Source organism: Xiphophorus couchianus, chromosome 24 (genome assembly GCF_001444195.1).
Source record: "Xiphophorus couchianus chromosome 24, X_couchianus-1.0, whole genome shotgun sequence".
Lineage (NCBI taxonomy): Eukaryota > Metazoa > Chordata > Actinopteri > Cyprinodontiformes > Poeciliidae > Xiphophorus > Xiphophorus couchianus.
In genome coordinates this window covers 13,077,079-13,101,541 of record NC_040251.1, presented here as the reverse complement: position 1 = coordinate 13,101,541, position 24,463 = coordinate 13,077,079, and the positions used below count along the sequence as shown (strand labels likewise).

The window sequence follows — 24,463 nt, the reverse complement described above, 5'->3', positions numbered from 1 at the left end:
GGGGTTATAAACTGTTAATATGTCTACTTTAACTGTGTGTATGTGTATCTCAAATAAGCTCTGAACTTATTATTTTTTGTGATTTTTTTAAGCGTGTGGACATCAACGGTGAGGCGTGATGATCTGTACCTCCAGCTACTAAACCAGACTCTCCCAGCTGGATTGCCACTCCAAATCCTCCCAGCTTCACGGGAGCAGAGTTCTCTTTTGAAGCCAAAAGCACACAATGAGGCTGCAGAGGAAGACAAGAAACACATCAAAGAGAATGAAAATGAAGACAAGTCAAACTACAGAGAGGTTAAATAAGACCATGGATTAATAAAACACAAACAAAAAAAACCCTGAAAGTAACAAACCAAATTTTTCTTACTAGCTCACTGCAACCTGCAGAGCATTGCATTTCTGGCTCTGTGCAGAAGTGTTTTTCTTACGTGATCAAATGCTTTGCACCTTAGTTTCACAATGACAAAATGAGGATTGTGCATAGACATAATGCTACCATGATGCCCTTTTAAACCAGATGATGCACCATGTTGAGGTCAAGATGCGATCAAATGGATCTCCAATAATGCCGTGTTTTAGCATGAGGTCTGGGTTAAACACTATGAACTGCAAGGGGCTCATTACAATTTCAACAGTGAGATTTTGTCAAAATTCAAATTATTAACAGAACAAATATATGCAGGTTTCAATGTGTCAAACTGACTTTAAAAGTTAGGGCTACAAGTTCCCAAGCTGATGTAAATAGTGGCCTTGTAGAAGCAGACGTTCCCATCACACTTCAGTTTTAACAAATGGCTACATCTACACTCAAGTGCTACAAAACACCTGAAGTGTGACAGTGTTAATTCCTAATTTCTCACTTTCCCTATTTTGAGATAAATATAAAATCCTCATAGCAACCAAGCACAGTCTTGAAACATGCATGCTGTATTTAGTTAGCTCCATCAGAAATTCATATGCTCCGTTTTAGCCAATCAAAATTAGTTTTGTGTGTTGTGTACAACTGTACCTGTGAGACGCTACAATGTTTAAATGTGTTAAACCCTCATCTTGACTCGATGCTTTTATCATCATGACAAAATAAAAATTGTTTTACGGCAGGCACTTGGCTCGTAGTCGTGATCAACCGCAAATGTCAGACTACGTAAACGGTGTTTTGGAGTTGATGTTTCCTTTTAATCAGAACCCTGACTTTGGTATTTCAGTGGTTTACTGTTAACTTCATCCGTGGTGGTTTTTGGATAACCTTTTTTAATGAACACAAAAATACAAAACTAGTTTCAGAATGGTTAAAAAATGGGCAAAAGTAAGATTCTATACTGGTCTTCCAAGTCTTACCTCTATTGTTTAGGCATATACAGTGGTCGATCACATCTACTCAACCAATTTCTGCTATGCAAGGTGGTCAAATATCCAGCAAAACTATGCCAAAATCTTGGTGACTTATACAAAAATCATTTAGCCAAATATTTGTAGGAGTTTGATTTAAAATTTTGATCCTGTGTGGATTAGGATGCACAATAAATTCACCATGAGAGCAAGTACTGGTAGTATTTATACACTGAAATATTTGTTTTGCCTTGTAACATCACTATGTGCATGGAATTACTCCCTTCTAACCTCTGGCACGTGGAAAGTAGAGTTCCTAATCTCACTAGAAAAAAGCACACTAAAGAAAATGCAGAAAAAGTATCGCAAGGAAGCAGTTCCGAGTTATATTTGAGTTCTAAATACGCTCAAGACTGCAAAGAGTAAACTCACTCACTTCCCTATATTTTAAATGTTCATTTTATACAACTTCTTTAAAAACTGCACTGTTGATGTTTTTGCCTGCAGTTGCAACCAGATAATATAAGACAGTCCCAGTTCATACAACTGATAGCATTGAAATGAAATGCATAGAAAAAGCATCATATGAAAGAAAACCTGGAGACAGAGTCGTGGTGGGTTTTACTTCCTGTACGTATTGTATCTTTTGGTAGCACAGGGGGAATAGGGGGTGTGGACAATGCCGACAGATTTTGCAAGATAAAGAAAAGCAGAAAGAGCGAAAGAGGAAAAGAGGCAGTGACGAGAGGACTGACAGATGTACAATCAGATTGGTGATAGGGCGAAGGGAAAGCAACAAATATGCTGCTGCAGTGACTCATTTAAAGACTGCAGCTAAAGGTAAAGACAGTGAGAACTCAACAGCAGTTTCTATTCGGTTTGCATGCCAAGTCTGTTCTGGTGGAGGGATTTTTTTGTTGTTGCTTTTTTTTAAGTAATCGATGGAGGAAAATGTCTGAGGGACCTCTCCAGCTGCACATCTAAATATGTCCTGTGGCATCCGAAAACCACAGCTGAGCTAAGCTTTGCTTGAGAGGAGGATTAATGGTGAGTGTTTGGCTTCTATTCTAGTCTAGCGTCAAATTAACATCCATTTTTCATTTGCACACTTTCAAATGAGTCTTAGATAAAACACCAGATTCAAGAAGACTGACTCAAACTGAGTGACTTTATGAAAATGTGTATTTGGAGGTCAATGTTTGCAGGGTGCTGTCCCTTTTTAATGTCAGAAATGGTTAACCTTGTCATGAGAGAATTAGAGTGAACTTTGGAAATCCAGCTGACATATTACTCACCTGTCTGCACATTGGTTTCATAGTGTCATAAGTCTGTAGCTGATTTATTTTTCTGTACAAGTAAAAATGTTTTCCTTTGCAGATCGTGTTGCTGAACATCATTGAATTCAACAGAATTGACACACCATGACCTTGCTACCGTTCGCTGCGGGTTCTGTACCGCCAAACGCTTCCTTTTCTACTGCATCTCCATCAGTGTTGTCCTTCATGTCAAGAATCACTCCGTATTCTTCTCCCAATGCCACAATTGAACCAAACTGTACGTTGGACAACGCCTCACTCCGTTTGCCGCTCGCGGTTTTCTACTCGCTCTTCTTTGTCCTGGGGCTTGTGGGGAACCTGTTCGCTCTGTGGGTGTTCCTCTTTCTCCACTCCAAGCACAACTCAGTGCGGGTGTTCCTCATCAACTGCGCTGTGGCCGACCTGGTCCTCCTGGCGTGCCTGCCGTTCAGGGTGTTCCATCACCTCAACGGAGACCGCTGGGTGCTGGGGACAGTGGCCTGCAGGCTGGTGGGGAACGGTTTCTACATGAACATGTACACAAGCATTTTGCTGCTGGGACTCATCAGCCTGGATCGGTACGTGAGGCTGCGAGGGAGAGGCAGGGCTAGGAGGAGCTTGTGGGGGAGGCTCTGTGGATATAAGCAGCTCTGGAGCTGGGTGGTGTGTGGAACCATATGGAGTATCTTTCTGATCGGGACGATGGTGATGGCCGTGACAAAGGAGGACAAAGACTTCAACGGCCAGTGCTTTGAGTACAGGCAGCGCCGCAATGTCACCTGGAAGGCTTACCTCAATGCAATGTTAGTGGTGTTGTTCTGGCTGGTTTTCGTCATGATGGTCATCTCCCACGCCAAAATCGCCTCAAGGTTGCTTCAGCTGTCACAGAAGAAGCCAGAGCTTCCCAATGCATCCAAGTACAAAAGAACCGCCAAGAAGTCCTTCTTTGTCCTCTTTCTGTTCACTGTCTGCTTTGCGCCCTACCACATCTTCCGTCCGGTGTACATCCAGTCCCAAATAAATTCCAATGCATCCTGCACATACCTGGGGATGGTGAGCAGCATCAACGAGATCATACTCCTGTTGTCCACCTTTAATAGCTGCTTGGACCCAGTCATGTACTTTCTGTTGTCCGGCTCAGTGCGCAGAACCGCTCTGCGGGTTCTTGGACACCGGCTCTGCAACCATTGTCAATACCTTCAAGATGTTACAGTGAACAGCTCTACCATAGATTACAGACGAGGGTCCGCACCGCTGGCTACACCCGGACAAGCCCTCAACAATCCTTCACTCACACCTAGAACCAGCTTCTGTGTCATCAACTCCACTCTCCGTCGCACAGAAGCAACTACACTTCCTCCTGCTGGTCTTCAGTGATCGTAAGATAGTCAAGAAGGCAGAATGCCAAGCCACATTGAAGCTGAAACAGAACTTTTGATTTTTTTTAACAATATCTTGTTTTCTTTTGGCTGTATAACTGTTAGATCATTCATACTGGTCTTTTTAAAAGCTTTTACCCAAGAATGTATGAGACAGTGTTTTTGTTGTTTCATTGTATTTTTCAAGACAAGTTGTCTCCCACTTATATTCACTATTTAAAATGGAAAAATATGACTACCTATGATAAAACATTTTTAAAAAAGCATTCTTACTAAAATAAAACTTCAACCGGCATCAAAAAGGAGCCTCATAAAAGTATTCATAAAACTGAAGAAAATAAAAAAGGAAAAAGAGCAACAAGTTCCAGGGTTATTCGTAGGGCTGAGTGATATGGTTTAAAAATAAAATGTCAAATCTTTTTAATACAAAATTTGATTTCCAATTCTCACTTTTTTCCATAAAACAATTATAAAAGAACATACTTTTTAAATACTTGCTTTTATTTCATCCTGTGAGTTTAATTGAATTCAAAGAAAAAACAAAGAGAAGGTGTGAAACATGCTTGCCAAAAAAGATTTTGGGTGAGCTAACATCACTCTGAACTATGGACACCCAAGAAGTGCGCTGGTTAATTTTCCTAAACTTAAATCTTCAAAAACAGAAAATTAAATTAATCAATAAAATCAATTATTTACTATGCATTTATTCCAATATTAAATTACACATAGACTTCACTGACTATTAAGGTGACATCTAAAGGAACTTTTATTTAGAGGTATCAAAATAAAGGAGGGCTGAAAAAAAGTTAATAATATATGCTAATATTTCACTTTGAATTATTTGCAAATACTTCAAACTTTAAAATTGTTTTAACCCCCCAAAAAACTCAATGTCAACCTACCCTATAGAGCAGATATTAGTCATTGGTGTAAAGCTTTTATTTAACCTAAGAATGTGTAGATCAACATCAGGTCAAAATTGGCAGCAGTCATTTGATTTTACCCAAGAGGATTGTTTGCAGTTTCAGCACCGTATTTCTCTCATTTGGATTTACCCGGTGACTAAATCTCACCTTTACATCTCGATGAATCACATTGTTGTCATGGCAGTACCTCAGGGCCTCCAATATCTGCCTCATGTAGTGGCTGCATGGGGGAAAAAAGCAGAAAGAGAAGCAGCGAGGGACTTATTTAGGGCACCCACACACTTTATTTTATTTTAAGTGCAATAATTTCTTGTGTCCTACCTGGCCACAGCTTCGCTGTAGACAAACCCTGCATCGGCCCTCTTAACAATTTCAAAACACAGGTCAGCGCCATCCATGCTGGGACAGAAAGGAAACATTCATCAGTGCAATAAGGAAAGATAAAAATAAGCGTTCTAGTACAAGGTTTCTGCAAGGTTCATAATTTAAACAACTTCCACAATCTTTTTAATGTTGGAAAACTTAGGAATATTTTTAATTTATTGCCTGAACAAAATACAGGAATTAGACACCTTTACTGAATATTAAAATGTGTAAGAATTTTTTTATATCACTTAATTTTTCTGAAAAAAAAAAAAAATTATTACTGCCAAAAACTGGACAGCAGCTCGAATTTAGATACAGAAATATTTAATTCATCCTTATAGACGGATTGAAATTCAATCCCAGTTGCAATGCAATCCAGTCCAGATTAGTATACTGCTCAAAAAAATAAAGGGAACACTCAAATAACACATCCTAGATCTGAATGAAAGAAATATTCTCATTGAATACTTTGTTCTGTACAAAGTTCCATTTGCACAACAGCAGGTGACATTGATTGTCAATCAGTGTTGCTTCCTAAGTGGACAGTTTGATTTCACAGAAGTTTGATTTACTTGGAGTTATATTGTGTTAAGTGTTCCCTTTATTTTTTTGAGCAGTGTATATTATGCCAACTTGTTAAAACAGCTCTATTAAGAAACCAAATGTTAGCCTTTCTGCTGTAATAAAACCTCATCAGTCAAGTTTGAATCAAGTTAATCTATTGACAGAACCTCTTATCTGAATCTTGAGTTGTGCAAGTGTGTTAAATGTTTTGTTCCTGTGGTTTGCCAAGCTTGCCACCAGCTGTATAAATGGCACAACGTACAGCTTGTTTTTGTACAGGGAAATGACAACCACCACTTAATTGTACTCAGTTAGCAGAATTAGCATGGTTTGTGGCTTTTATTGGTGCATGTCTAAGCGGAATGTTCATGACTCATACATGTACAGTCCCACTAACCATAACTCATATCTGTAATAACATACGGATCTATTAGGGTTTTGAAAAAGCTGTCCACTGCTTTGTCAGAGTTGGCGTTTTGATTAAAGCAAACCTTACAATTCAAAGACCATGTAGAGCATGCCGTCAGAGCTGTAGGTCTCCAGCAGCTCCACGATGTGGGGGTGCTTGAGCATGTGGCAGATGCTGGCCTCTCGCTTCAGATCTGGGAGAGAGAAATTAAAGATCAAAGTTCACTTCAATTATTAGTCTTATTAGAAAAGCTGAGATTAAAGGCTGGAAATGATGTAAAATGATTTCCATTTTACATCATGGACCTATTCACCTATTGATGAATAGGTGGACTATTCATCAAATAGTCCACCTAACAAATCTGTCACTGCCCTATGTCACCACCAGAGGGCGATAAATTACATTTCATTGAGTGAAGCGGTTATGACGGATTGGAACTGCAATAACAATCTGACAATGTGCTCCTGTTGAGTCCATAAAACCCCCCATTTACACACTACACTTCCTGGCTGTCTGTGTCGTAACGGAGCAGCGACGTTATGCAACAGACAGAGAAACTGTGTTCCCCCATCCCACAACTACAGAGCCCCTTTTCTTCCATTATTTTCTCCCCTCCTCTCTACGCTCATCCTTAGCCGTCTCATTGATTATTCGTTGTCGAGAGCGACAATGCGGCCTAATGTCCGCGCGGGGCCTGGAGTGCTCTGAAAGGAACCGATGCCGTCCTCTGGCCCCGTTCCAAATCTTCCACGGATGGTTCGGCCAGACCGTGTTACGTAATGTTCGCTTTGAACTTCATTTTGACACAGATGACAATCTGGCCGTTTCATCTGCTGATATGAGGAATAAAGCAATTGTAGATTTACAGTAAAAGCTTCAATCATGGCCTTTAATGGATGTTTCATACAAAGGACTACAGGAAGGATTCACTGCTTTACTGAACGACGACCAAACCGCCTGGTCAGCAAATTGCAGCAGGTGAGTATGGCAAACCGATTTAACATTTAATCACAAAAAACACCACCAATCTCTAATTCCCATTTGAATGAGGGCAGCAAACAAAAACTATTTTAATACTGATAACTCCCTCCATTATTCTGACAATCAATAAAAATAAAAATATAAAAACATTCTGCTGATTTTTAACGTAAATCACTTAAGTCTCTTTTTATTCAGTATCAGAAACACATAGAACATATCTTCAGGAAAATATTTTTAATAGAAAATGAAAAATGTAGATATTTTGGTGCAGTTTAGGCTTAATTACTGATCTGAGTATGTTTTTCTTTCAGCAAATGGCCTTTTCTGAGTTTGTATACTCCAGTTAATGATTAATTAATTACTAAATTTGAATTAGATGAAAAAAGACAGATAGGGAGGGACTACAATGTCCTTCTATATTTGTATAGACCCATTTTAAAGCTTTTAGATCCCCCCCCCACACACACACATCATTAATTTATACATATTGGAGATGTTAGCTTCTCTTTGTGGTTTGTGGGACAGATTGTTTCTTTCCCACTGGAAGCAAACCGCTTCCGGGTTCAACTCTAAATAAACTAAGAGCTATATTTTCAGCCCGATCACAATTTTCTCTGTTGGTCTACAACCACAGTCCGGAAAAGCTTTCACACATGCCTGAATTAAACAAACTACCTGATGAAATAATCTTTGGTCTGTTGAAAGCAGATCAAACAGCTTGAAAACCACATCTGAACCAAAAAGGAGAGAGAATTGTAGAAACCCTCCTTAGCAAAAAGAAAAAAATCTCAATTCATCACCATTAAGAATTTTTACATCTACATCCATCAAATTAATTAGAAATAGAAAACATCCAACTAATCAGACATTCGAATGAATCAAACATGGCTGAAGTTGGTAAAATAATCTGTATTTTAGGTAGGAAACTGCAGGTGAATTCATTCATCGTGAACCTTTTCCATGTCAGCCCCCTTAGTTCATTTCCTTGTCTTGCTGTTACTGGCTGCAGGGCTCATCTCTGGCTGGGGCGTCGCAGATGGCACATGATGGATGCCAACGATGCCACCAACATGCACACAACCACACACACACCTCTGATCTTAGCTCTAATCTCCCTCGTTGACAAACCTGCACAGTGAAATGCGTTGTCGCACAAAAACGAACATTTTGACATAAACCTCATCTGTGGGACGTTCTGCTTGATTTATTTCTGTGAAAATATGATGATACGCTCTCTGTGGGTCGTTGTGTTTGATATCAAAGCCAAGGAGTATTTGTGGATTACTCCAACTGTTGTTTTAGCCCACAAGGAGAGGCAGGTGGGTGAGTTTACGCAACAGCACAGGGAATAATCTACAATTATTCTTTTTTAAATCATTCCAAAGAGTCAGTTTGAAATTTTCCTTTCTGGTTGGAAATATTCCTTAAACCTGAGCGACCGTGGAGTCGTTCCCGCTGGCTTTCTCACCTTCTGTGCTGAGGCCGGGGCTAGAGGTGAAGCTGGCCACATCCACAATCTTTACGGCGAACTGCTGTCCCGTGTCCCTGTTGATGCAGCGCCTCACCACGCTGAAGGGACCCCTGCAACGCAAACGGCCCAAATTAGTCAAAGTCACACATGGTGAAGTGTCTCTATCCCACGTAAAAAACACAGACACACACACACTGGCGGGTTGTCTCTAAGAACATTCCGGGTTGTTCGCAGCGCGGTTAGCTAGGCTACGTAGCCTCCAGCGCTTGTGCCAGTGGGAATTATAGTGCGGAGCAGCTGTAAAGTCTAAAATAAAAGCTTTATTACAGAGACCGGCGCAAGTAAGACTTTTCCCACATAATCTTTTTCCAAGGCAGAAGACATTGTAAAGTCGGTTTCAAGCATTGAGATGTTTTTCCTTGAGAAGTCAATAGGAAGATGGATGGAGAGTAATCCTGGCATAAAACCAAGCAAGAATCTCCTGTTAAACTCATAATTAATCATCCAGATCAGCTTCATTACTAGTTGAAATGGTAATACTTCCCCAAAAGATTCATCAAGGAAATCATTGAGCATTTGAGATCCATTAAAGTTTTGATTTCAACCACGACGTTTATCAGATCGGTTGTTTGGCACCACTAATCATCTGTTGTATCCAACAATGGCAGATTGTAGGAGAACAGAAACAAACAAAAAACACATATCACTACTGTTTATAAACCTGTTCCATTCATTATAATAAACATTTATCAATATTTTATATTCATAAGCATAAATGTGTTGTCATTCATCCTGGATATGAATAAGAACCCTAAAGAGCATCCTATGATAGAAACTAAAGCTTCATCAAAATGTATACATGGAACGTTCAGTGGAAGGAAAAAGTATGGAGTGCATCAGCAGCAGGGATAACCCCAACTTTGCTTATTGCAATAGCCTGTTGCAATAAACAATCAATTACATGATGTTAAAATTAGATCAATAATTTCCATTCTGATGTTTATATTTTTTTACAGAGACTACATAATCCATTTTATTTGTTTTTTGCTCGTCGTGTTTAATTCGAGGTATTTAGGAAGTCTTCCAGTTCAAGTATGATGTGTTTTTTTACAAAATTAAAGTTTGTTGGTCTTTGAGTGGGCAAACTTGCATAATTTTGTCATCGTGATTGAAAATGATCTTAAAACAACAATATTATTGTTTACCCAACAATTTATCAGAACGGTCAGGGGGAGAAAATGACTCTCTTAGCAGTCAGCTGGAGTGTTTTAGAGTTAAACGGAGGGTAAAGGGTTTCTGCCAGCAGCAGCAGATCAGAGACAACCTGTCAAACAGATTCAGTCATTAACTTCTCGCTATGTAAACAAGCAGCAATGAAACAGAAACGACCAGAGATCTCAAACTACTCCAATTCATTTCTTTAGAAATTAATTTTATCCCAGCACCAAACACCTGCTTATATCAGCGGAAGTGGTAAATAGAGTCTACACAGAATATCAGATGCACACCCTGGACGATGAGGTATGCAAAGTAGTATTTGGCTTTATTCAAAACAGATTTTGCTTTTTTTGATACATACTTCTTAAAAGAAACACACACAAAAAACAGAGCAACAGTCACTACTACCTTTACAACACTTCTGAACTGAAACCTAAAATAAGGGATTTGTGTGTGAAAACCTGTGAGTGTGTGAGAGCAACAGTGGATTTGCTCACATCTGCTGCTATGACCAAAACAAGCACTGGGAGCATCTGGACGTTCGTCTGGAAAACAACGTGGTTTCCCTCAAAGTCAGCAGGAATCCCGGGGAGAACCTGACCTCCTCCTGACCTTTGCCCTCCTGGGTTTATGTGCTGCAGCAGCTGTGTTTGCCTGTTATTATTAAAGAGCTGGGAGGTGTTTGACGGGGAGGAGGGTGCATGAGGGATTCCAAACTGGGTTTACAACAAAACACATTTATTCCCAAACACAGGACAGCCTTAACTTCTCCAACATAAGATTAACTTGTCTAAGAAGCTGCTGCAACGTTCTCAACACAAAACGTCTCGTAGCTTCAGCATTTGCTTCTGAAAATGTATCCGAAAATAAACAATGTTTTCAGCAAACTCAGGGTCTGATCCTGCTAATGATGTTTACACATTGCGCCAAGTGAGATAAAGTTTTCATAACGGAAACTTGCAGACAGAAAATAAAGGAAGTAAATAGTACCGAGAAAAAGGTAGGCCTTATACATGAAAGAAAGACCAGGGAGGGAGGAAGAAAGAAAGGAGATGAAAAAAGCTGAAAAGAAGGGCACAAGGAGAAAAAAAAAGATGAGGACGGAAGATAGAGAAAAAGAAAAAGAGAAGCAAAAAAAGGACACATGAAAGGATGAAAGGATAGGAGACAGGGAAGGAAGGGAAGCATGGATAAAAAACAGTGTGGAAGGTCACCAAAAAAGAAAGGAAAAAGAAAGTCACAAGGAATGACACAAAGAAGAAATACAGAAGGAGGGAAGGTCACAAGGACTGAAAGAAAGTAAGGAAGGAATGGCACAAAACAAAATAAGATAGGAAAGGATACAAGAAGAGAAGAAGGGAGGGAAACAGGGTAGAAACAAATAGGAAATGAAGTAAATAAGTTGAGTAAGGAAGGAGAAGTGGACATCAAGAAGGAAAACCCAAATATTTAGAGAATGAAATAGCGAATGCTAATAATTTTCTTTTTCCATCCTGAAGTAAAATCCCCATAATTGTCCCAGACCACACAGGAAGCACTGTTAGCATATTAATAAACACTATAACCACAATTGAGGATTAACTCGTCAGCTTCTCCTGCAGCCACCTCTTCTCTCCTGACGGCCCATAAATCAAAACTTCATTTCAAACCTGGGTTGATTTAAACGCCCATTTAATCCGATAAATAAAGCGGTATTTCTCATCACATCATCTGGAATAAATAAATTATCCAATCACCCAAGCCTCATAAAGTCACGAAGCCAGGTGCCCTCGCAAAGATGGCAGCACAGACATGTGCAGAAATGAGCCTAGGGATTGAGTGTTTGGGGGAAAGAGGCGGCGGGGTGAAGGGAGCACATGCCATTACTGAAATCACTGCAGCTGCACTTGGTGGGCTCACGCAAAACACCCACATCCCACCGACGGCAGCAGTTGGCAAACATCAGGCCGAGGTGGCGGCCTGATGTTTGGATTGCATCACTTGTCTGCTTCATGGGGGGAAAAAAAATCTATTATATCTAAATAAACAAGTTGAATAAACCGCAGCAAAAAAAATCCCAACATTTTTTCTGTAGTTTCTCACAGGATTTCTGTTAAAAGTTAGTTTAATTTAAGACTTGACCACTGATAGCAATCAACTTAGTTATCTTAACTTAGCGGTTTTGATGACTCAAATATCTTCACACCTTGGTTCACCAACTTCAGCGCCTTCCTACACGATGTAGAAAGTGCTAGAACAGCTACAGGGCAAATACTGAAATTCCTTAATGCTTCTCAGCATCATGGGTTTTATTCCTTTATTATAACTCATATATACAAACAAACAAACAAAAGCAATGCAATTCTCAAATAAATTTGTAGAGAAAAGTCATTTTAAAAAACCCACAAAGTGTAATGCAAGACCTAGTTTGGAAAATTTGAGGGAAAATTTATGACCTTTCAAAAGCAACTTTGGACCAAGCTCCAGTCTAAGCTGCTGATAAATGTGGCATAATTTGCATCAAGGGCAACCCCTTGCAAATAACTGTCCAAATCATTGAATTTGTAATCCCTATTAAACTGTTCATATGTAAGTATTTCAAGCCGAAGAAAGACAAGCAGAATCTGATTTATTTGCTTAAGGAGGAGGGTTTGTGTTGATTTGTTCCCCTGCAAAGCGGAAGGCTACATGACCCAGACAGTAATGCAATCCTTTATTGATCTAAGCAGGAATTGCAGCTGTACACGCCTCGGCAGACCGAGGTGTCTGCGTGGCCAAATGGGGAACGGACGCCTCTCCAACTTTAATACTTGGACTTTCTCGTAACCACCCCCCCCCCAAATAAAAACGTTTTTGATGAGAAAATGCCACTGCTGCTACAATTACAAAACAATGAGATTTTAAGGGTCTAGAATATTCACAAGAAACTTTATTGTTATCATCCAGATCACAATAAGCCAGGGGACTGATCACTTCATTGGGTTGGATTGAGTCACACGGTGTAATACTGTTGGCAGTAATGAGCGCCGCAGGGCGGAAATAAAAACTCTAATAGTGCTTCTCGACAAGCAAAGCCCAATTCAAACACAATCATTGCAGATAAAACTGATTAAATTACCCCAAAGCCTTTCAAACACTGGAGCTGAAGTCTCACAATAAGCATGTGGTGAATGTTTATATTCCTAATCTCATTTAAAGTAGGGCTGCAACTTTTGATTGTTTCACTAATCGATTATTCTGACGATCAATCATATTTTTTTAAAAATTGCCACATTCTGCAGATTCTTTATTTAACCACTATTTTTAATACAATATTGGAAATAAAATATGCCAAATAATTAATTCCCTTTTTAAATAAGGGAAAAAAAATATTGACTAAAATGCAATAACAAAGTATTCCTTTAGTGAATTCTTGATCATTTATAGATTCCTTGATTCGTTTTTGCATTATTGATTAACATTAAGAGAAATTCTCTGAGTATTTTGTTCTTTCAGCAAATGTCCTTTTTTTAAAGTCTGTTTAGTTGACAATAAAGTGGCAAATGAGTTGATAATCATTTTAGTAAACCGATTAATCACAATTAATCTCATTAATCGTTTCAGCCCTAATCTATACTTGATGAGTCTCAGAATTGGGAATCTTGTTCAACAAAAAAGATGTCAGTACTGGGAGACTTGGCTTCGTTTTAAACGTTTTCCGCCTGTCGTAACGTCCACCTATAGGCGGCGTCAATAAAACCCGAGATAAAAACGAGGCGGAGTGCTGCAGTGTCTCCCAGCATTATTTATATCCGTAGCCTCAGGGCCATCACATTCCCAGCTCCACTTGTCTCCATTGATCTCCCTCAGCTCCCCCTCATCCCTCTGCTGAGGAAAAGTGATCCCCTCCTCCTAGCCGAAACACATCCTGAGACTCTGTGGGCTCAACACACTTGATCCACCAAAGGAGAACTGAGTGGATAAGAGGGATCTTCTGCTCTTTTCTTTGACGTTAATCTGACATTTCACTTTTTCTAGCAAAGCTTCAAATGGCCCTCAGATGACGACATAGTCTCCTTCTCTACTCATTGTTCTGGACTGTGTGACAACACCTGGATCACATTAAGCTGGTTATGCAGATGTTGTGTACATATTGATCAGTCGAAACAACAAATTTCAACTATAAGCACTGAAATATGCAAAACAGAAAGTTTCAGGCAGGACTCTAGTCCTCCATACCACCGTCTTGTACTTGTACTACCTTTAACTTGTTTAATCAGATGAATTTACTCAACTGTAGAGATGCGTAAGAAATTAAAAGCATCACACTAGAGTCTAACAATCAAATAAACAGGGAGGAGAGACAACAGAGACTCAAACGTCTCTCTACATGGCTTTCTAACCACACAGTCATAGTGGCAAAAGCAGCAGAGCTGGATTAGCAGTGCTAGGACGTGTTGCCATGAAATATCGTCTCTACTGCCAGGATATTGAGATCGTAGCATTAAAGTTGAAACGATTAATGGAAATAATTCAAAATAATTGTCAACTAATTTAGATATCAATTAATCAGTAACTGGAGCTTTCAGACCCAGAAAAAAGGCAATTTGCTGAAATAATAGCACACAGTAATTAAGCCAAAACTGTATAAAAATACATGTATACACATTTGGATTTCAATTTTTTTTTTCCTTTGTAAATATGTTCTACCCAGAACTCCTCTTCACTTAGTTCAAATTCTGTAAAAGAAAAAGATAAATTAAAATAAATTAAATACACACACACAAGAAATTCTGTTATTGCATTTCAGGCAATAAAATGTTCTTATTTCAAATGGAATTGAGTTATTTGTTTATATGCATATTTTAATTTATGCATTGTATTGTTTAAAAAAACCTTAAGTGATCAAATGAAAAATCTTTAAAATGTGCCTTTTTTGATTAATCAATTAATGACTAGAATAACTAATTATAAACATAACTGTTTGTTGCATTTCTAGTTATCATTTAATAAAAGTGATGAGACTAGTTTGACTAATTTCAAACATTCAACATTCAAGATAAGATAAAGTCTTTGGGTCCAGTTTAGAAAAGTGCAGGTTTGTCTTTTTGACAACCTTTTCATGGCCCTCAAATCGAAAGTGAGAAGTTTCCGGATCCCTCGATGCTTGCAGGAGGAAATGGAACAAAAACATTCATTTCCGGTTTCAGTACCCTTAACCTCTTTTATTAAAGGGTGCCTTCATCCCTGTTCCTCCTTTCTGCTGACAAATTCAATACTAAAAACTCTAAATTTCGTGGCATTTTTCTAAACACATCATTTTTTTGTTTAGGATTCTAAGAGCAATGTGTATGACGTTTAAAAGCAAGGCCACCATCTGTCCTTCAGAAGAAGAAATGGGATTGATATTTCTCCTATTTTGTTCATTCTGTGTTGTTTTCTTGTTGAGATTAGGAGTGCTGGATGCATTTTTTCTAACTTACAGAGAAAGTTAAAGGTTTTTAGCCACTTGTCAGAAATAATAAGATCATTCCCTTAACCCCTGTGAACAAAAAACAATAATGTAATGCAGTTTATGGTTTCATATAGTGCAGTATAAAGTTCTGATTTGGTACACCAAATGCAGAGGTTATTATCTTCTCAAATGACCCAGAAAAGTAGCGGCTCCTCTCCCCTTGTGCCACATTATCAATAAAAGAGTCCTGGAAGATGTAGTTATTCAGCCTTGACAATAAATGTTCTCAATCCATAGTTTACCCTTATTAAACCATAAATAAAAGTATTTATTGTCATTTTCCTTCAGATATTTTTTACAGACTCTTTGACCTGCAAAAACAGGATAGCGGTGGACAAATTCAGCAATTAGTCATCGGGAATAAAGCTGGAAAAACGGATATTTTTCCTTACATAAAAGGCTTGAAATCAATTTTAAACTGGGACTAATGAGATTTTGGTTTCTCTTTTGTGGAAAAAAAAAAAGAAGAATGATGCAATTTTCAGTTTGTAAAAATCTAGGGACAGAACTGAAAAGCGAAACCTGATAGCGCTACGTCAGTGGTCACAAACTGCATTCCTTGGGGGCCAGAGACCTGCATCCTTTAGATGTGTCCCTTGTCGTGCACACTTGAATTAAACGGCCAAACTGCCTCCCTAGCATGCAGTCAAGCTCTAGAGCTCTGCTAATGAGCTAATATTGGAGCCAGGTGTGCTGAAGCAGAGAGACATGTAAACGTTGCAGAACTCTGGCCCTTGAGGAATGCAGCTTAGACCACTGTAAAAAAAAAAGTTAATCAAACTTTATAACAAATATGTAGAACATGATTGAGTGTCTTGTTTTAATTTTAAACATTTACTCCTAAAACACATGACTACAATTTTTTTAGCGTTGCAATTATTCTCAATTTTATCAACTAAATTTAGAGGTACTTTTCCAGTGCTTACTGCACCAAATAATTTATCAAGTATCAAGTATAGCAAGCTAATAATAGAAGATTAATCAGTCACCACTAATTACTACCTTCTTGGGTTCTGCCTGCAGAGATGCTGGAAATATTTGCAAGCAGCAAAATTTGCATTTCACGTAAGTGAGAGGGAAAGTATAGCTGCCTTCTTTCAGCCATCTGACCAGCAGTGAGCAGCAACTAGAGGAGAGACAGTTTCGTATTACTATACTCGCCATAAAGAGAGAAAACTGCTAATTTAAGGACTTGTCTGTTCAGGGTTATTCAAGACAAAGGCACAAAAGGCTGCTTTGGGCTCAGAAAACTAAAAAAGATAACCGGTTAGTTGCATTTCATGCATAAACTTACAAAAAAAAAGTGTGTACCTCATTAAAAGCAATAAATGGCAACAGGGTACAAGCAAAAACAGAAAAACACATACTGCAGAGGATGAACCAGCAGGTCAAGATCTTATCAGACTAATGATCCAATTTAGGCTTGTAAACTCCTCTTCCTGCATGAAACATTATTCACCCCTTGGCCTTTGTGTGTGCATTCATCTTTAAACTACTAGACAGACTTTCCTGTAAAATCAATCAGACCCACTTTGAACATTGTTTGTCAACTGTAAAACAAGCAGGAATTGTTTGCAAATCAAGATACTAGTCCTTTGCAGCTAATATTTTGTAACAAAAGAAAGAGTTGACATCATTTTGAGTCAAACTTTTATATATATGTATATATATAAAAAACATATGGGGAAAATGGAGAAAAAAGTTGCTTGGGTAAGCTAAAGTAGTTGTAACCCAAACTGTATGCAGTGCCACTGTATTAGTAAATAATTTATGCTGATCCAAGCAGAATATAGCAAAAAAAAAATACACAAGGCTTAGTAGAAGCACACGCTCACTCTTTCCTATTCTAAAGTATGTGCCTCTTGTGATGTCATTGATCCAAATATGCATAAAGCAGAAATAGAAAGTTTTTATATGTGTGCTTTACACAAACATTGAACTTTTGTTTCTCATATGTGTTTACACCGTCAGCGTGTGTCTATTAATGGCAAGGAAAATACACCCTAGTGTGGCAGCTTTAAACCCAGTGAAGATGGTATAAATCCAACCTCACCCGTCCAATTAACCTTTCGCCTAGTACACCTGTGCGCCAAGACATAAGCATGTTTCAAACAGATATGGTGAACGTGTCAATATGACTGCAATCCATCCGAACATGAAAATACTCACTTGCCGATCACCTCGCAAAGCTCGTACACATCCTCGAACAGCACGTCGTCGTCCGCCATGGTCATCTAGGCAAGCTGGGATGCTCTCCGAAAGAAATCCCACCCACCGGGGTTTGGAAGTAATCAATGTCAGCTTAATTTCTTTGTCAAGTGAGGTTACTGCTGCGTCGGGAAAACACGCAGCTGCTAACTCAAACCCCTAAAGAACAAAAATTAACGAGAACACAAATAGCCACTAAAATAAACCGAATTAGCCGGTTAGCCGCATTTAGCTGGCGACCCAGGCTGTCAGTCTTCGGCCCCACCTTCTCCCGAGCTCCGCTCCTGGTGGGCTGGCTAAGCCGTAACCACAGACGAGACCCCAGGGCGTGGAGATTTCCTCGTTCGTTGGAAGAAGAACACCCCTTTTAGCATTGCCTCGGGTGTGTACCCCACTGGCGAAGATTATTGCACCCGCAGCAGCATCCACAGACACGTCCCGTGCTCCGACCCAAGATGCTGCCTTTCGCCGCAAGCTAACGGGACTCTCGAGAAGGGTTAGCAAGCTAGGTTAACGCGAGCTAGCAGTCGACAGAATCACCGGTTGGTGTATCACAGATGGCTTATCCCCACCGAAAAAACGCTATGAGCTCGGGCTGCAGTGTGCTTCAGCTTCCCGAGCCCAAATTAAAGCCCTTCGCGACCATGTCCACAGCCTCCTCTGTTGCATAGACCGCTTGCGCTGGAGAATATTAAAATTGTACCGTGAATAAAAAAAAACCCACTCGTTTCTCTCGGGTTTTACGCTTCCCAAGATGCTGACTGGCTTTGCCTGGCTGTGTTTTTTTTTTTTTTTTTTTTTTTTTTCGCGACTTCCAGAAATGCCAGACTCCTCCCTCTGTCGACCAGACAAGTGGTCTTTCCAGAGCCAAAATGGCCACGAAGAAAAGAAGGCCCACACACGGTTTTTTTTTAGCCTAACTTGAGCCAATATGGCGTCCTGTTGTTGCGCACTACATTCACAGTTTCTTGCTAATCTCTCCAATGGTTCCAGTCAGTGTATCCCGCGCAGGCGTCAACCAGCAAAATCTCATCACCTTACGTCAGCCTTTCCCCTTCTTATCACCATCATTTGAACAGACTCTGTGTTACGCTCGTAATTATATTTTCTGTCAATCATAGCCATTTCCACACATTATGGCTACTTGCTGAATAATTAAACGGATATTGTTTGCACTTAGACAAAAATGAGGTATAAGCAGAAATGTCAGTGATTCCCAAATTCCCATGGGTCATCAGGGACATGCCTGAAAACGGAGGTTTCCAATAGTGGGGTAGCGGGCCCAATCAGTGTCACGGACATCTCTATGAAACCTGACATGTTCTACAGCAGGGGTCTACAATTAAGTAAAATAAAAGTATTTGTTGCTGCCATTAGCATATGCACATACCAGAAACCAGAAGTGTACATACACTGAATAAAAAGACATGCACCTTTTTTTTTCAATCACTGTCTGAAGTTAAAAGAGAGCAAATTTCTCTTGAATTACCAAAATTATTTCTATTTGCCATGATAATGAGAGAGAAAACATACCCACAAATTTTCTTAAGGATTAAAATCAGATTTATTCATTCCCCCGACATGTCTCTTTTCTCAAAATTCTACATGTAAATACCACTTTAAAATAATTAGATTTTTTGGGGAGGGGAGTATTTTGCAAATGTATTAAAAATTAAAAAGCAATCATTCCAACAGGATTGTAGGGATCTCCATTTAATATTCTCCACAGATTATTTTTTTTCTGTACACAATACTTGGTTAAAGCATTCCGTGTATTCCTTATTCTTACACCCCGATACGAGATGCTGCATTGTTTTTAGGGCCTTTTTGCAAAGCGTGCAGTGAATAAGACTCATGCGAATGTTTATTGCTTGTTTCATAATTGATGATTGTGTGATGATTTTTATAATTTAAAGCGCTTTCAACTGTCTTGTTGCTGAAATGTCTATGACTTAACTGTGTAAAGTTTCTTTTCTTAAGTGCTTTCAGTTTTACTCTAAATGTAATTCCAAGAAATCTTCCATGAAGTAAATTTTTTGTGTCATAGGTCCGCAGGATATTTTCTAAAAGTACTGGGGATCATCAAAACAGATTGGTTTGCCTGGCTCTTTACCGTTTTGAGGGACACAGATGGGAATGAACAAGGACATTGCTTGCCACTAGATGGTGCTGTGTATTTGGAGTATGTTCTGCAGTTTGTGTGAGGAGTGCTGCATCTCTCCTCACACATCCTCTTCAGGCTTCCTCCATTGGTTGAACCTACCAGCTTGTGCAAACCATTTGATTGGCTGTTGATGTGGTCATCATGCTATCTGCTGCTCAATATCCCTCCATTCAATGCTCAGTCAGTCAGAAAACATAGAAATACACAGACACATGAACAGTGCACATGTGGGACTAGAAACAATAAGTACAGCCAAAGCAGATGGATGAAAATCAAAATAAAGTGCAAAGAAGCTGAAAAATGAGAACAGGCATACGGGGAAAAAAGAAAAGAGCCCTGTTTCTATGGTAACATGGTTTCATGTGAAAGGGAGCTATAAAATATGCACACACGGCAATTCACATACAGGCGCAAAGATGGAGAGCCCCTAGATTAAAATAAACTTAAAATAATACAAGTACATTTAATGTTTTTCTTGCAAGAAGCAGATGATCTTTTTGGTCAACTATTTGAATAAATTCTAGCTGTGAAGTTGTGCCCGACTGATTCATTGCCTAAATATTCACATTTTCGTCACATTATATGCAAGAATTATTATTATCATTTTTTCAGTTTGAGCTTTTTGGACGGCTCACTTTTTTTAACTTTTACTTAGTTTAAAAATATGTTGAAGTAGCGATGCCCTTACTTGAGCACATCTTGCTGGTCTTCTATTCTACCTACTTTTATTGTAATGTGACAACGTAAGAAGTTAAAGGAGAAGTCGTTATTTTGAATGGCATTGCAAACGTAGTGGTATCGACTGAGCAGTAGATGGCAGTAATACGCCGGTAACCTGAATGCGAACCGCTGGAATGCTGAAAGACGAAGAAGAAGAAGAAGAAGAAGAAGACCGCGAATTGTTCAAAATTAGTTTCCGGCTTGCCAACCGCCATAAAAAAGAAGAAGAAGAAGAAGAAGACTAGTTTCCAGTTTTTGTTACTGTTTGTTATTTTCCTCTGAGCTTTGGTCGGTAAACAGAGCATGGAGGGGTCTCGCGAAAGGTACAGTTTTTCAGTAATCTCTGCACTTTTAACTGGTGGAACTAATTTAGCAAACGACATTAAACCTGTCGTTTTTCACAGCTTTCCCTGTGGATCTCCTTGCACAGGGGGCGTCCAGCTAGCTTAATAGCTCACGAATTATTTTTGCGTGAGGTGTGTTTTGGAATGTTTTGGGTGTCTTTTATTAATCTCCGATGACTTTATCATTTAAATCCAACCGAGTACGATAACAGATTGAGTTTTCACATCACTTAATTCTCGCTTTCATTTGCTTTGGGCGACAATATTTTATGTCGGAGCAGAATCAGAGATGTTTTCGACTTTTCTTCTTCAAATATTTATAGCACAGTTTTCCGATAAGACTCTGGAAGAGCTATGACTTCTACAGACAGTGGTTGTCAGACGTTTTCATCTATTCATTGTTGTCATAGCTTTATTAGCAGTCGACATGCGCTTTTTTTGTACATAGGTTTTTATTGTGGATTTCTCAAATTCTACAAAAATCGAGATAACATAGGGTCAATATATAGTTAAACCATATAATTGCATCCACTGTAAAAAAGACACTCACATTTTTGTGCTGTGACATTATATCAAACTTATATTTCCTGTTAAAGGGCAGTTATAATCACTAAAATTATATATTTTGGATAAATGCAAAGTAATGCAAGCATGTATTCAAATGTAGTTAATATACTACTAGGCCTTTAATCAGTTGGGAATGACAAATTGTTCAGAGGCAAAGTAATTGCACATAATCTGAGGGTGGAATGGACCTTAAATTTAGCTGGTAAATTGTTTTGATTAAATTCATTTTATTTGCCTTACCCCACGATCCCCCTCACACACACACAGTATGATCTACCTAATCTGCCAAGAGCAGTTGTCAGAATTAAGCCAGAAACTTGTTGACTTCCAAAGTAATTATAAGAATTCAAGTGTGCACAAAGAACATCTAACAAACCAAAGTGTGAATTAGCGAGATGTTATATCTGTCTGTAAAGTCTATGTTCTTTGAGAAAAAAACAGACGCAATGTCCTGCATCTGTTTTTGCTCTTCAGTGCAGGGAGGACTCCTCACAGCGGTGTTGTAAAGAGGAGGAGCAAAAGTCAGAGCTACCGGCGGTCAATCCGCACCTGCTTCGGCGTCGCATCAGGGCTTGGCCTGACGCCGGCGCTGACCGCACGAAGAATGAACACCAGCAGGAAAGCTCCAAGGTCCCAAAACATCACTGTGAGTGGCGCCTGGCTTTCACTTTGATAGGTGGTTCTGTTTGTTTCGAAAGTCATGGAGTGATGACCATACTTTATTGATTTCAAAGGAAAAAGTGAAGCCAGAGCACCTGGAGTTGCTGGTGAAAACGGAGTGGCAGCTGTCGTACGTCACTCCTCTCTACCAGTTCAGACACACCCAGCTGAAGAGCTATTCCCGGCAGCTCTCTGCGTTCATTGCTGCAGAGAAGCAGGAGGGCCTGGCGGTGGAGGTGGGGGGGCTGCAGAACACCTTCAAAGTCTCCTTCTCCGTGCTGCAGGGGCTGGCAGAGACGAGCGATGACCCTGAGACTGTCCTCATCCAGGTAGTGATGGGACTCGGACGTGGAGGGTTTTCCAGCCGTTTTCGGTTGCGTTTTGTCATCTTGTCCCTTTTTCTTTTAAAGGTACAGTCAAAGCCAATGTTTGCAAGGCAGGAAGATCCACCGAAGACGGTTTGGTGTGGGTGGTTGTCCTGCATCAATGGTAACCCTGAATATCTTCAGTCGCTTCCAAAGGATTTTACCTGCCTACCTCTGTTTTGCAGCAAAGGGGCTGAGGACCTGTCTTCTTTGGTTAAGTCTTGGTTACAGAGGACCTTTGACTGCTGCTTTGGCCCTCTGGACATCAACCAAACCACTCTGCAGTGGCTTGCTGCCTTATGGACCAACTGCCACATGGAAACCAACATCCAGAACTTGAAAATGATTTGGACTCTCCCAGTCTTGCCACCGCTACAGGTGACTTACACGGTCGACTCTGACGACGTGCTGGACCTGTGGAGAAGCACGAGGGAGAGTTCAGCGGAGAAGAGCAGGGAGGCGGAGGATGAAGTGTGTATCGACTTCTCGGAGGTGACGAGGTTCATGCAGGGACTCATGAGCCACTTTTACAGACACTTCAGGGTGGACCTTTCAGCTGGGGAACTGAACCAAGTGTCCTCTGCACTGGGATCAGCCAAAGTCAACGGCAAGATAAAGGTACTGTATTGACATAGTGTGTATATGTGCAGTGGTTGAAAGCAGGATTTCTCTAAAAAAAAAAAAGAAGATAGATTTCAACTGGTTTTTTGTCTTTCTTTCCCATTTCTCAGCTAATTAATGGAATATTTGTTCCCTTTATTACGCATAATTTATTTTGCATTTGTTCTGGATTTCTTGACTGTTTATACCTTGTGAAAATTTCATATCAGTACTTCTATTTAATTTATGATAGGAAAAGCTTTGACATGTTAAGTACGTATTTTTCGCCACTATATTGACCAAGTAGGGGTGATGCTGAATTTCAGGCATCCTGACTTGCAATGTACATGCGCTACAGTATTTGAAGCAAATGTTTTCTTTTATTTCAGATTTCCAGTAGCAGATATCTAATCAGCATCTTCAGCCTGCTCACCGAATGTGCCCTCCTGAAAATGCCCATCTAGCTGTGACACTGAGCAGCCATCAGAAAAAACAGACTATAGGTTTGTTTTTTTTTTTAGTTTCTGCTTTAATACAAACGTAAGTGAAACCAGACATTCTTTTTATTTTTTTGGACTCACACTTTCAGAGAAATTCAGTTTGCTCACAATTATAACGAGTGATGCTGAACCTTACTGGTGTTTCAAATGCACACCCCCCTCAGCTTCGCACCTTTTTGTAAATACAGTGAGTATTTTACTTTATTTGTGACTTGACATGAATAAAAGCAAAAATTATTTTGTTTCATTTTGTACAGAATGTGAAATGTATAATCTTGACATGTTTAGAAAAAAGTGTAGCAAAAAGTTGACTTTTTCAAACTTTATTTCTTGTGTTCAGGTTTAAGTCAGTTTTTTTTTTTTGTCATCACTTCATCTTGTCCATCCGTCCTCCCATTTGTTTCTCCATCTGTTTGTGTGTCCATAAGTTCTAAAATAACACACTAAAATAATTTTTGCTACGTTAAAATAGCTTACACACCTAAAATGAAACGCATTCATGCTGAGTTTAACTTTCTATAGGTCTTAATAGTTGTGTGATGATGAACTTTGAAATGATGTATGAGCATGTTTTTTTTTCTACTAATTAAATATTTTCTAGTGAGAGGCATATGTAAATGTTCTGATCAAAGAGCAAACTTTAAGAAAACTGTGAATTTCAACAAATTCAAGCATATTTATTCCAAAAAGACACAAATAAAACACAAACAGGGTTATCAAAATCATGTCAAATAAAAACAAACAGCAAAAAACACCAGTTTAAGATTTAGCAACATCTTCAAGAACAAATAATGATATAGCTTATTGCACTTATACAAAAAAAGGCAAAAATAAAATTCAAGCAACTTAAGAGTAGAGTTTGACTGCTATAAATAACGTAACAACGCTGTTATTCCTACACAGACGCTAAGGGACTCACAA

At 39.3% G+C, this 24,463-nt stretch overlaps 3 protein-coding genes across 16 annotated transcripts in view; 2 read left to right on the top strand and 1 right to left on the bottom strand.

Annotated features, from left to right (window-relative positions):
* Positions 1 to 18,496, bottom strand: part of LOC114140471 (peripheral plasma membrane protein CASK-like) — a 33,010-nt gene extending 14,514 nt beyond the window's left edge. For 4 of the 14 annotated variants that reach the window (XM_028010376.1, XM_028010371.1, XM_028010372.1 and 1 more), the window contains exons 1-6: positions 17,584 to 18,492; positions 8,721 to 8,833; positions 6,359 to 6,464; positions 5,254 to 5,331; positions 5,080 to 5,152; positions 130 to 232 (exon numbers count right to left, since the gene is read on the bottom strand). In XM_028010376.1, the coding sequence (XP_027866177.1) occupies positions 130 to 232; positions 5,080 to 5,152; positions 5,254 to 5,331; positions 6,359 to 6,464; positions 8,721 to 8,833; positions 17,584 to 17,648 (538 nt within the window). In that variant the 5' untranslated portion in view covers positions 17,649 to 18,492. Of the gene's footprint in view, positions 1 to 129; positions 233 to 5,079; positions 5,153 to 5,253; positions 5,332 to 6,358; positions 6,465 to 8,720; positions 8,834 to 17,583 lie in introns of all 14 variants that reach the window. The other 10 variants (XM_028010366.1, XM_028010368.1, XM_028010375.1 and 7 more) reach the window with 7 other exon arrangements.
* Positions 2,049 to 4,155, top strand: LOC114140473 (probable G-protein coupled receptor 34). The gene is made up of 2 exons (XM_028010381.1): positions 2,049 to 2,379; positions 2,710 to 4,155. The coding sequence occupies exon 2, from the start codon at positions 2,754 to 2,756 to the stop codon at positions 4,002 to 4,004; it is 1,251 nt and encodes a 416-aa protein (XP_027866182.1). The 5' UTR covers positions 2,049 to 2,379; positions 2,710 to 2,753; the 3' UTR covers positions 4,005 to 4,155.
* Positions 18,497 to 20,699: 2,203 nt separating the features above from the next.
* On the top strand, positions 20,700 to 23,784 carry cenpl (centromere protein L). The gene is made up of 5 exons (XM_028010236.1): positions 20,700 to 20,829; positions 21,892 to 22,063; positions 22,152 to 22,406; positions 22,488 to 23,060; positions 23,432 to 23,784. The coding sequence occupies exons 1-5, from the start codon at positions 20,810 to 20,812 to the stop codon at positions 23,504 to 23,506; spliced, it is 1,095 nt and encodes a 364-aa protein (XP_027866037.1). The 5' UTR covers positions 20,700 to 20,809; the 3' UTR covers positions 23,507 to 23,784.
* The last annotated feature ends 679 nt before the right edge of the window (positions 23,785 to 24,463 follow it).

Excerpts from the sequence above, each read along its gene's own strand:
- cenpl (XM_028010236.1), top strand. The coding sequence starts at position 20,810 with ATGGAGGGGTCTCGCGAAAG. Across the intron at positions 22,407-22,487 it reads CTGAGACTGTCCTCATCCAG|GTACAGTCAAAGCCAATGTT; the intron begins GTAGTGATGGGA and ends TTTCTTTTAAAG. Across the intron at positions 23,061-23,431 it reads AAGTCAACGGCAAGATAAAG|ATTTCCAGTAGCAGATATCT; the intron begins GTACTGTATTGA and ends CTTTTATTTCAG.
- LOC114140473 (XM_028010381.1), top strand. The coding sequence starts at position 2,754 with ATGACCTTGCTACCGTTCGCTGCGGGTTCTGTACCGCCAAACGCTTCC.